This window comes from Sylvia atricapilla, chromosome 1 (assembly GCF_009819655.1).
Source record: "Sylvia atricapilla isolate bSylAtr1 chromosome 1, bSylAtr1.pri, whole genome shotgun sequence".
Taxonomy (NCBI): Eukaryota; Metazoa; Chordata; class Aves; order Passeriformes; family Sylviidae; genus Sylvia; species Sylvia atricapilla.
The window spans coordinates 58862208-58874426 of NC_089140.1; the positions used below are offsets into that span (position 1 = coordinate 58862208).

The following is a 12219-nucleotide window of genomic DNA, read 5'->3' on the forward strand; positions in this document are numbered from 1 at the left end:
CAGTGTCTCAAAGGTGGTCCACATGGGATCATCTCTGCCTCGTTTTGCTGTCTGCCTGCTGAAGGGACTCCTTCAGCACTGCTCCCCTGTCCCACGGATGCATATGTGACTCTTTTTGCCTCCCAGAGATACTGGTGGGCTGCCCATGAGGGAAATGGGCAGCCTCAACAAAGGACAACACGCCCCTGGTGTTCTGAGCTGTGGTGGGATGAGGAAATCATCATCTATTCTTTCTCATATAGGGAGGCTCTGTGTCACCAGGACACATGAGCCAGACACGTAAGCCCTAATGCCAGTATCTCTTACTTTACTGGGAAAAGAGAGCAAAACCTTTGTATCAGGGATGACTGCTGAACTCTGAGTCTGGGTAACACTGGTGTACAGGTTCCTCTCAGAAGTTTGGAAATGCACCGAGCTGCAGCTCCAGCCCCAAGCTGTGTTTGCAGTGTACCAGCCTTCCCTGAGGTTTATTATGGCAGCAGCATCACTTTCCTGCAGGACAGAGAGAAACTCAACATTCCCCGTGGCCACAGCCAGTCCACATGGGAAGCCTGCCCCTTTCCATCCCAGGAGGCAAGTTCCCTTGGCAGTCATCTTACGCAGCTCACCTCGGAAGATAGGAAAGGCTGTGTTAATTACTGCAGCTGCTATTCCCCAGGCGACCAGGGAGCTCTGCAAATGCAAACGAGCCTCCGAGCTGGTAACCAGCACAGCCAGCTATTCTCTTTCTCTTGTTTATCAGCTCAGCCCTCTCTGGTGTCATCCACCTGTGATCCCACGCTCACCTTTCTTGCTGGCAATGACTCCAAGGCAAACGGTACTTAGGAAAATTAATGTGCTGTGGCAGCTTCACAGCAGCTCCAGCTGATGTATGTCATAGTAGGTAACACTCGGGAATGATGAGCAACAACACCTTTTGAACTCACTCTCTAGTGTGCCCTCAGATGCCAGCCATTTGCTCAGGAAGGGTCATTAAATTACACTGCAGTGTGCCACAAATAACACCGGATTATTCAAAACATGCTGCAGTTTCATGCTCTATTCAAACAACCAGGGAGGCAGGAAACACAGCAAAAGAGGTGCTACTTGACAAAATCCACCTGCACTGGTCACATCAAGGTGCAGATCTGCCTGGGGGATCAGAATCCCCTCCTTCCAAAATCAGTTCCCTTTTGTTGCTGCCCTGCCACTTGGCTGCACCACTCAGTGTCACCACAACCACCACCACTTCCCTCCTGCCCTTCATGGAAAAAAAAAACCCCGACGTGGTACAACAGTGGTAAGACCTTATCTGTTCAGAAATGAGCTCAGAGAAAGGGTCTCGAGTCGTGCCTTCAGGGCAGCTTCAGCCCCTTCCCTTCAGTCCCAAGCAGCTTCCTCCAGCTTTAGAGGAAGGTGACGTCCATGGCACCACACTGCTGCTGGGACACTGGCTACACTCTTCTTCCACACACTTTTCCACAGCCTCCTGCTCTGGCATACCGCTGGAAGGCACTGGTGACATGGCACAGCTGGGAACTGCTCACAGCCGGTCCCTGCCATGCAGCCGGACAGCCCAGGCTGCTCCAGCCCTGCACCCACCAGGTGGGCTCTGCCTCTGCTGACTGCAGGATCACTGATTTTAGATCTTGTATTAAAAATAAACAGGTAAACAAACTAAATAACAGGGCTAAGTACTGTGAGCCCAGCAGCTTACTGAAATTCTAATGCATGACAAGGGTGAAATTCAAACTCTGCAATCTGCTGGAGATCTGCAGCCCACTCTAAATAGCCAGTACGAAGCTCACACAAGCCTTTGGAATCCAGTTTAAAAAAAAAAAAAACCCACAAATTAAAAGACAGGCTCAAGTGCTATAAGCAACAAAGTTCCCTAATTCACGTGACAAGGAATAGCCACTCTTAGAACAATTATACATTTTTTTTTAAAGCCAACTTTTAAAGGGCCAAGAAAAATAACATCAAACAACCCATACAATAGTATGCAAAATAGAAAGGTTCAAGATCCAAAGCCTTCCAAACACATTTAGGTCTCTTAAAATTACAGGCAGCATGTAGAAAATGTGTCCACCAAATATAAAATCCTCAAAGCCAGAACTAGGAACAAGATAGAGACCTCGGTTTGTGGGCTAAAAACCACCAGCTACAATTTCTGAAAAAGCTCATTCTCCAAAACTTCCATATTTACAAAATTCATCCAACACACATACATAGTCAGCATTTATAACATGCTGATTTTTTCCTCACCAGGGTGAATGAGACAGGTAGAAATAAACTCCTGCCTCACGTAATGTAGCTATGTTGGATATTCTGACAGTCCTGATGTGGGTGAAAGGCAGGTAATGCCTTTGCCATGGCATCACTGTTATGAATGTGATTCACAGAGGCACCCAGGACCAGTGTACTGACTATCAAGACACATTTAATAGGGTTTTTTTAATATCCTTAGCCAAACTCCAGTATCAGATAGACCAGTGCAGGTTTGCAACAGTTCTGTTCCAACAAATCCACACTTAAGTATAACTGGGACAAGAAACTGGACCCTTTTGACTTGTGAGCATACCTCCACAGATTACATTTCCCTTTGTAGCAGTTAGAAAGCTCCTTTTCCCCCCCTCTACTTAATTTCACAGCAAGCAAGTTTTATTACTTTCTGCCATTAATGGGCTGATCCTGCAAGGCACTGAGCACCATCCTTTTTTTATTTACATACTTTAAACACGAATGCTGAATACCTGCAGCTTGTAGGGTCTTCAGAGAAGATGAGAGCTGTCTTACATTGCTCAGGATGAAGCCACATCTATATCCGTGTTTAAGTTCTGTGTTAAATTCAAAATTGCCTAATAGAGTTAGGTACTTTTTTTGAACCAGGACTTTGACACTTAATTTGCTTAGGCCCCTCCACTTTAGACACTTCGGTGTCTAATCACCAGAACATTTATCTGAAAAGTCTGGTGTGAAACTGTAAAAACAGCCCTCTAAAAACTAGAAGCTCCTAACAACTACTTGGACACCAACATCATGCCAGAGTGGTGGGCAGTGTGGAAGGTGCAAATACCTTCGTTCATATCCTGGAAAGCTGCGTTAGGCAGGCAAGGAGGATTTGCAAACCTGCTAGAATTTACAGGCAAGAAGATAAGGCACAGAGCAAACAGCCCTACTGCGAGGCAGAGTTAAGTCATGCACTTGTACAAGAGCTCTGTACGGTGACCCGCTATCAGCGGGTTAACCACGCACCAAGGAAGCGGCAACCTCTCCCTGCCAGGTTCAGACTTGTTCGCCTCATTTTCACCTCAAGCACTGCTTAAAGCCGTGAAAAGAGACAGCCCGACCGAGACACCAGAGTCGGGAACAGTTGTGACCCGTGACAAATTCACGCCCGTTATTTTTATTTGCGGATGACCTTCAAGCTAAACGCTAAGCCTACCTCCGGCTCACAGGGGGGATGGGGAAAGGGGGCCGAAGTCAGTTTTCAAGCGGCCCATCAAGATCCAAAGCCAGCGGGGGAAGCCGTGCGAGCGGTCAACGCGGGGTGCGGACATCTTAAACAACTCCAAACTTCTAAAAACGCTGCACCGGCAGCGGTAATCTCCCCTCGCACCTCGGGAGAGATTACCCTCCCCGGGTAATCTCCCCTTGCACGTCGTTCGACTGCTGCCAGGGCACGGCCAGAGGAGCGCCGGCCGCCTGGGCAGGACTCCGTCCCGCTCGCCGCGGCCCCGCTCGCCGCTCCCCGGCGCGGCTGAGGCGACCAGCGCCGCCCGGGGCCGGGCTGACCGGTCCGGCCGGGACTGCCGGCGCTCCCGCCCCGCTCCCCGTGAAGGGAGGGAGCCTTTCTCCCTCCCTAAGGGGGCAGCGCAGGGAGGGTTCCCCGCAGCATCCCGCCGCCAGCACCCCCGGACGTGACCCGGCGGCCCCGCCGCGACCCACCTCCGCCCTCATCGCTGTGCTTGAACTCGAAGAGGAAATCGAAGTCAAACTCCTGCTCGGCCTCCACGCCCGTCATGGCTCCGCCGCGACCCCCGCCACCCTCCGGCGCCTTGGCAGAGGTGGCGGCGCAGCCCCGCCCCGCCCCGTCGGGCTGGCCCCGTCGTGCCTGGACACCTGCTGCCGGCGGGCCGGGCTGCGCGGAGCCCCGGCACGGCGTGGGACAGCGGCCGCTGCTGCGCCCGGTGACGTGACCTCGGCCCCGACGGGCGGCCTGTCTCGCTGCCGCCGCCGCTGCCGCCGCCTCCGACCCGCCCTCCCGTCCGCTGTTGATGTTTCCGGGTCGATGCAAACACGCGCGGTGCCCGGCCCCCCCGCACCCTCCCGCCGGGGCTCTGCCCCCGCAGAGCGGCCCGTGCTCCGCGGGGAGCCCTCGCCCCAGCCGGGGGGGCCGGCGCCGGGGGAGACCCCAGACCGCCGAGGGCTCGCCGTGGGCGGGATGGGGAGCCCGGAGGTGGGAGAGGAGCGGGACTTCACCTGCTCCCCACCGGTGAGGGGCCGGAGCGGCTCCTTCCGCGCCTCGGCGGGAGGGAAGTGGGGAGGGAGAGCTGCTCGGCCCACTCGGGGGGACACTGGCGTGTCCCCTCTTCGCAGACGACTGACAAGGTTTCTTCGTGGGTGCCCACCACGCCGCGTCTGTGAGCCAAGAGGCTCCGCTTTCATTTATTTATTATTTATTTCACTTAGTCGCAGCACCCACTAGTGCCAGCTGCTATAAAAAGCGCAGCAAAGCGGGACTGGGAGCGCTGCCGGCCGCCTCCGTGCGCCGGGGAGGGAAAGGTCCTCTCCGGGCCGCCGCCAGCACGGGGAGAGCGCTGCAAAGGGCTCCGGTGGAGCACGGCTCTACCCGGCCCGTGCCTCTTACCGCTCGTACGGGAGACAAATTAGGGGAAAAGTCAATTAACACTTTCTTTATGTTTCGAGGTGCTTTCCTGTCATGTTACACAGCGCTGACCTACCCCGACGGGCAAAGGAGCGCCCGCCCTCGCAGCTCGGCCCCTCAGTTCCCGAACTTCAGGCCGGGTTTCAAAAGGAACGGGTTTTTTTAAGCAGTTATGGAAATAGTATTCTCTTATAAACTCAGGGAATACCATTTTCCAGGCTTGCGGCCGAAATCTCCGTCCTGAAGTTTTCCCTGCCAGGAAAACACAATTTTTTTTCCATCTGAGCTCATTATACTTTCCCCGCTCCTCGCCGGGACGAACCTCGGCGCAGGCTGGGCTCTCGCAGGAGCCGAGCTGGGCTTTGCCCCGGCGGGGCCCTGAGCGCCGAAGTGCCGGAGCTAAGTCCCCCGGGTGCGCTAAAGGCCTTGGCAACAGGGGAAGCCCTCCCTCTGCGCCTGTCCCCACCGTGGTGGCCTCGGGGTGCCGGCTCAGGCCGAGCCGCAGGGAGGAGCGCCCCGCTTCAGCCGTGCACGTCCCCCAGCCCTTGGCCCGGCGGCGGGCACGGGTGTGCCTGCTGTCTGCCCCCTTGCCCAGGGCCTGCAGCGGGACAGCCGCGTGGCCCCAGCCGCCAGGCCCGCGGCTCCATCAGTGTCACCCCTCCCTTCCGCCGCTCTGCTCCAAACGCCTATCTCCTGCAGTGTCCCGGCGGGGACCAAACGCCTATCTCCTGCAGTGTCCCGGCGGGGAGGCGAGGAGAAGCCCCCAAGTATCTGCTGCCCTCGATCATTCGCCCGTCCCGCCTGTGGTACCTTCAAGGCTGCTGAATTGTCCCACCCTATTTACAGACGGCTTGATTTACCAGTGACATCAGTGTTAGTGCTGTCAATGAAATGTTTCGATTGGCACCCTTCCCGTGAAGAAAGAGGAAAGATGTACCATGGAAAGGTTAGAAACGAGGTGATACCACACGTGGGACAGAGTAATAGTGGCCCTCCTGCTAAGAGTCCAGTTTGAAACAGTGTCGTCGAAACGAAGACAGGCGAAACGAGCGATGGGGATGGGGGGCGGTGAGCCCTGGCAAGGCCATTTCCTTGTCACCAGCCGCCCTTGCACGACCCACGGACCGATCCACCAGCTCAGCCACTGCCCACTCAGCCTCTCCTCTGAGTTATCTGGGGTTGTTCCAACTCCATAAAGCAGGTTCAACAAGGGATGCATCAGACGGCCTGCTCCAGCTGCAGCCCCCCAGCCTGAAGGGGAATTTAACTTGTCCACGGCATTAAATCTGGCATAACCACTGGCATTTTCAAAGGGAAAGGACTCCACACCTCGTTACCACCCAAAGAAAAAACGAGGTTCTCCCACTATGACTCTTTGCGCATTTCTTCCTAGACTAAACAAGAAATAGTGTTTTCTTTGATTGTTGTAGTTTGGCAATCAAACAGCACCTTAATTTGCAGGCAGCAATCCTGACGCGCAGGGCTCCCCTACGTGTTTCCTGGATTGGGTCACGCTTTCTGGCTGGACTTATTTTCTTCGTCCCTTACAAAATACACTACCAGGGAAGAGAGCTATCGACGAGGGTTGGCACATTTTAACCCAGGCATCAGAAATGCCACAGAATTAAAGAGATGGGATTTTATTTGTTCCAAGAGGCTGCAGAACGCTTTTTATGTCAGCTGCCTCTGGATGTAATTTTTACAAGTGGTGTATTCAGTGCCCTTGGAGCCCAGGGCATTGGAAGCGCCCACGGGTGTCCGAGTGTGAGACTGGCGCGCCAGCCACTTCTATTAAATACAGTATAATTAACTTCCATCCCAAAAGGCTCTCCAGTTCATAAGTGGAGCCATAGTCAGAGCCCCGCTCGTAGATTTTGCACTGGCAGAATCTTGCAAACTGCAATGAACCACTAGGGTTGAAAACAGCTGTGTAAAAATAAAAATAAATTTTTAAAAAAGGAACGAAGAAAAGAAAAAAGAAAGAGGGATCTTGAGCTCCGTTCCAGCTTTCCGGGCACAAACCCGGGGAATGGAGTCCCGTTGTCCCACGGTGCGGAATGAACGCGGCGGACACGGAGAACCCCCCAGTTGGCTTCCTCACAACTTTCTCTGCCCGGTACGTGCGGGCTCGCTGCGCCCTGCCCGAGCCCCAGCAGGAGCCGATGCAAAGCGGCAGCACCACCGGATAGGGAGGAAACTTGGGAGCCGGAGAACAGCCGGGAGGGGAGGAGGGAACTCGACACAGAGCAGCCGCCGGGTCCGCACGGAGGAGCCGGGAGCTGCCCCGCACCTGCCGCAGCGCCGAGGTGATGCCCGGCGGGAATGCCGGCGGGGTCCCGTCTGCCGGGGCCCAAAGGCGCCGTAAGCAGCGGCAAGGTCCGAAAGCCGGTAGGCAGAGCAGCGCTGGATAGCGATGCTCCGGTGGGAGAAAAGCGTCACTACTGGCAAGAGGGGAGGGTAAAGGCGGTCCCCTCTCCAGCCAGACCCTACCCCTGGCAGGGCCAAGCTCAGCCCGGAGTCCCGAGCCCCGCGCCCAACATCTGTCCCTCTTAGAAACTTCGCCGCTGCGTTTTCAGGGCACTTTACGACGCAGGGGCAGAGAAAGAAGCCGTGATTCAGAGCTGGGATGGCGAGGCAAACGCTCCCCCGGAGCCGGGACGGCGGCGGCAGGGCGCCCGCCCGCCGGGGGCGCGGGGTCCGCGGGGCGGCAGAGCCCCGCAGCCCGGCCGCGGCGTGCCCGCCTGTCTCGGCGTGCCGGGAGCGCCGGTAGGGCGCCTGGCACTGCCCGGGACTCCTTCCTTTTCCCAGGAGCGCGGGCTGGCTGCAATGATGGGCTGTATACTGACCTCCCCCAAACCAAACCCAGGGATGGGGAGGGAATCGTGCGCCCCTGACCGGATCCCCGGCACCCTCGCAGCCCCGCCGGGAGCGGGCCGGACCCAGGACCGGCGGGAAGCGGCCGGGAGCAGCGGCGCGGCCGCGGCGGCGCCGTGCGAGAGGCGAAAGAGACACCTATTGGCAAGCGGCCGCCGGCGAGCCTCCTGGCCGGCCGCGGGGAAACACCGGGGGACACCGCCGCCCGCCCGGCCGCCCTCCGCCCCCCGCAGCGCCGCCCGTTACCTTCCTCCGCCGCCTTCATGGTGCTGCCGAGCGGGCGGGCGCCGTCCTGCGGGGCCGCCGCCGGCCTCTCTCTCCCGCTGGATGGGTCCCGCGACGGCGGCGCGGCGGCGGCCGGCGGGGCAGCGCTTGGCATGCACCCGGCCGGGCGGCGGAGCCCGGCGCCGCGCCCTGGGCCACTGCCGGCCCCCAGTCGCCTGGCCCGCCTGTCCCGCGCCCCCCCCGCCCGCCTTCACGACCCGGTGACCGGGGCCGCGCCGCCCCCGGCGTGGTAGCCGCGCCCGCGGAGGCACAGGAGCTCGCCGCCGCCGCCCCCCCGGGGACGGGGCATGGAGAGGAGGGCGGGTGTGCGTGGGGACTTCGGAGGCACTGCCCGCGCTGAGGCGGCGGGACGGGGCGGCGGCGGGCGCTGCCGCCCGCGGAGAGCTGCAGCCGGGGGACGGGGGCAGTGAGTGTGCGGAGCGGGGAAGTCTCGCTCTGACGCAGGGCTGCACGCCCTGCGCCGCCTTTTTAAAGCTGGAAAACACCCCCCCCCCCCCCCGCCCCCCCCTGTCCTCCTCCCTTCCCCTCCCGGCCCCTCTCCCCGCCCCGGCCCCGTGATGTCAGCCGGGCCCCGGCCCCGCCGCCGGCGGACGGCCAGCGGGAGGCGGGCACCGGCGGGCACCGACGGGCCCCGGCTGCCCTCCCGCCCCTCCGCGGGGCACGGCGCCCGCCCGGCCTCGTCGCCACCGCCCGCGGGGTCGCCTCAGCCTGCGGGAGCCGGGTGCCCTCCTGCGGGAGAACGGGCGGCGCGCCGGGGTCGCAAAGTGAAGGTGGGGAAAAGAAGGGAGACCGGGGAGCGAAAGAGGCAGGAAAAAAAAAAAAAAAAGGCGAGGCAGCCTCGCATGCTGAAATCATTATGTAAAAAATCGCAGGCTTCCCCCGCTGTGGAAATTTGGAAAAGAGCATCAACTGGCAGGCGAGAGAAAGGAAAATCCCATTCTGCTAAATTACTAACAGACCCGCGGACTCGGTTTCAGTCGCTCCAGATTTATTATTATTATTTATTATTATTCTGTAAATATCTCAGCAACACAGTTGTGTCTCATCACTTCGTAGGGGGAGAAGGAGAGATTTCCATCCCACAGCGACTCCTCCTCCCACTTCCCATGTGCGGGATGCCCCGTCCCGGCCCCCGAGGCGGCCGTGATACCCCGGCCCAGGCGGGAGCCTCCGGACGGGAGCCGCTGAGAGGGGCCGCGCCGCTCCCGCTCCGTCCTCCCTCTGCCCCCACAGCTGGCAGGAGGGGACCAAACTTTTGGAACGGGACGTGCCGGGACAAGGGGTGGTTTTGAGCGTATCTGGTGTGTGAAGAAAGGAAAAAAAAAAAAAAAGGAATCATAAATCTAGTGCCTGACACCCATGTGCGGTTGGAAATAAACCCAGAATAAACGAAATCCTGTCTGCTTCTGGGGAACGGGAGCCCGCGGCCAGTTCTTCGGGGGGAGCTCCTCCACTTCAGAGCCACGGAAGACGGTGCCCACAAGAGGCGCGCCCGGCGGGGAGCGCAGCACCCTCCACCGACCTCGGCCGTTCCGTCGGGTGGGGAAACGCCAACCCTACACCAAAAGGGCGACGCTTTTCTTTCAAGGAACGCGGGACGCGACACCAGAGGGGGGAAGCCCTGGGCGCACGGCGGCCACGCCCGGCCTCCCGCCCCCCCTCAGGCGGGCGGCGCGCGGGGCGCCGCCAGGGGGCGCCGCGGGGCGGGGAGGGCGCGGGGCGGCGCTGACGGCGCCCCCCACCCCTTCCGCCCCGACGGGCGGCCCCGGGGCGGCGCCGGGGGCTGCGGTGCCCGGGCCCGCGGGGGGAAGAGCCCGCCTGCTTCCCGGGAGGCTGGGGCGGGGGAGGGCGGGAGCCGCGCCGCTCTCGGCGGGACTCTCCTTTCCTGCTGCCCCCCCCCCCGCTCCCCGCCGAAATGACGGAATCCCCCGTCTGTTTCCTCCTGTTTAATGCCGTTGCCCGGACCACCGTGGCGCCGCTCCAAGGCCCCGCCAGCCGGCGCGGGCAGCCGGCGGCGGCGCTGCGCGGGCCCCGCTGCCGCCCCCCGAGCCCCGGGCCGCCCCCGCAGCCCCCCGGGGCCGCCCCGGGGCCGCCCCGCCTCCGCTTCCCTCGGCCCCGCGCTCCTTCCCTCCCCGCGTTTGTTTACAGCCGCTACTAGGAGAGACTGTTACACGCAGCTTATTTTGGGAGCCGGTGATGACTAACGAAGTTAAAAGGAGCTTAGTACTGAAAACAACCTTATTTTTAGACGGCTGTTGTTTCAGTGGATCATTGTAGCAAACGCGCCCCGGCGGTTCTAAAAGCCACGTCCCCGATGCCAGGTCTCCTGTGCTGTGCTGCCACCGAGGCTCGCAGACCGGCTTGCCCTCTTCACTTTGCTTCCCTACGCCTCCTCCCTAAATCCTGCCTGTAACTGCTACGGCCGCCATTGACTTTCATTATTTCGAACTTTAAGACGTTTTCTTTCAACAGAAGTAAAAACAAGCTAAAAATTGAGGGAAAAAGCTATGAAAGTATGTGGATACTTTTCAGTGACCTCTGGCGCTGAGTAAGCAGGGACCAGTACTGGCGTCCCCCTTGACTTTTGCGACAGGGCTGATGATTTTGTAGGGATTCTTCACCTCCCAGGGAAGATGCAAGAGACGGGTCTTGACATCTAGCTTCATTCTAAGCAGCTCCCTGGGCCCCAACATGGCATGTGGACCATCAGAGCCCACGTGTGGGAGAGGTCAGCAGAGGACAACAGGGAGATGTGGCTGCTACTGCTGCCTCACTCCCCATCACCCTTCTTTTTCCCATGTGGATATGACTGCATGCCAGTTCGAGCACTGAGACCAGATACAGGGCTCCCGCTGTCCAAATCTAGTCCCTCACTGACCAGCCCTTAATCCCTCATGTGGAAATCCCAGCAGAGCTGGTGGGACCTCAGCAGGCTCTGTTCCACACGGGGCTGTATAGTCATGCGTGCCAGCAAGAAATCCTCCCTTGTCACCAGTGCTGTGCCAGGACCTGTCTCCCCCCATCACTGCCATAGAGTCAGCCTTCTCTGGCTTTCCACAGGAATGCTTCCACTCGGCCTTCTCTTCTCACCATCCATGTCTGCCACAGAGGTTTCTAGGCTCCCTGGGCAGTCCCTCTCCATCTGCACGTCTCACAGCAAGGAGGGGATGAGCTGCTGCTTCTCTTCCCCTTCACAGGGGCGGCTGTGCTTGAAAACAAAGCGCTTACTGCACTTAACCAGTAATTAGGTTAATCAGCTGCCCTGCTCTACCTTTCCTCCGTGGCTGAGACAGCATGCAGTGGCTTGCGTGGTCAGGCTGAGAAACTCGTCTGTGCGGCTGCACATCGAGGCGATGCTCGTGGGAGACACTGCACTTGGTGCGCTGCAGCTCTCCCAAGGGAAAGCAGCTGCACTGGGATGAGAGTTTGGCAAGGAGGGGGACAGAGCAAGCTACAGAGCCTCTGCCTTGGGACAGAGCATTTTTGGGTTTCCACCCATTTTCCACTGCCCTGACAGCAATCAGTTTGTACTGGAGAAATCACAAGAAGAAAAAAATCTGTATGCTGTAGAAGGAGAGAGAGTAGGAGTAGAAAAAGGGCTTCCCCTCCCTCTCCTCCCCCAGACATGAGGAGCAGTGCCCCAGAATCTCAGCACTTCCCACCGCTGGGGTTTGCTGGGCTGGGCCCCCCGGTGCTGGAGCTGCCTGCGAATGCCAGAGTCGCGTTGGCATTCCCTGCGCAGCTCGGCTATCTGACACATGCTTCCTCCCGGCCACAAACACCACTCCTTTGCTCCAGGAGGGAGCCAAATGATGCAGCCTTCAGTGGGCACTTTTTCACCACTTTTTACCTCTTCTGCTCATCTTTGCAAGCAAAGCACTAAATTTGCCCCCTGTTCTCAGCTCTTGCATGTAGACTTATCCTTTAAAAAAATACTGCAGAGTATTTATACAGGATGTTTTAATCACTGAAGAGTCTGATTCGTGTTCTCTGGATTAGTTTCATATTATGCAAAGTTGTGTGAGTCTGTGCGTCCCCTCCTCCATTTTCCTTTTCTCTCCTTTTCATTGGGCCTCAGCAGCCTGGGAGGGATGGTTAGCATGAACCTTTGCACACAGTAGCCTCAGTATTTCTCTGGGAACCTCTAATCCAACCAAAACTCCATCGTTTTTGCCTCATCAGAGTATCTGGGT

At 58.6% G+C, this 12219-nt stretch overlaps 1 protein-coding gene across 5 annotated transcripts in view; it reads right to left on the bottom strand.

Annotated features, from left to right (window-relative positions):
• Positions 1–8168, bottom strand: part of NFATC1 (nuclear factor of activated T cells 1) — a 108995-nt gene extending 100827 nt beyond the window's left edge. For 4 of the 5 annotated variants that reach the window (XM_066323708.1, XM_066323699.1, XM_066323683.1 and 1 more), the window contains exon 1: positions 7988–8168. In XM_066323708.1, coding sequence (XP_066179805.1) covers positions 7988–8120 — 133 coding nt within the window. In that variant the 5' untranslated portion in view covers positions 8121–8168. Of the gene's footprint in view, positions 1–3927; positions 4216–7987 lie in introns of those variants that run through there. The other variant, XM_066323692.1, reaches the window with a different exon arrangement.
• Between the last annotated feature and the right edge of the window lie 4051 nt (positions 8169–12219).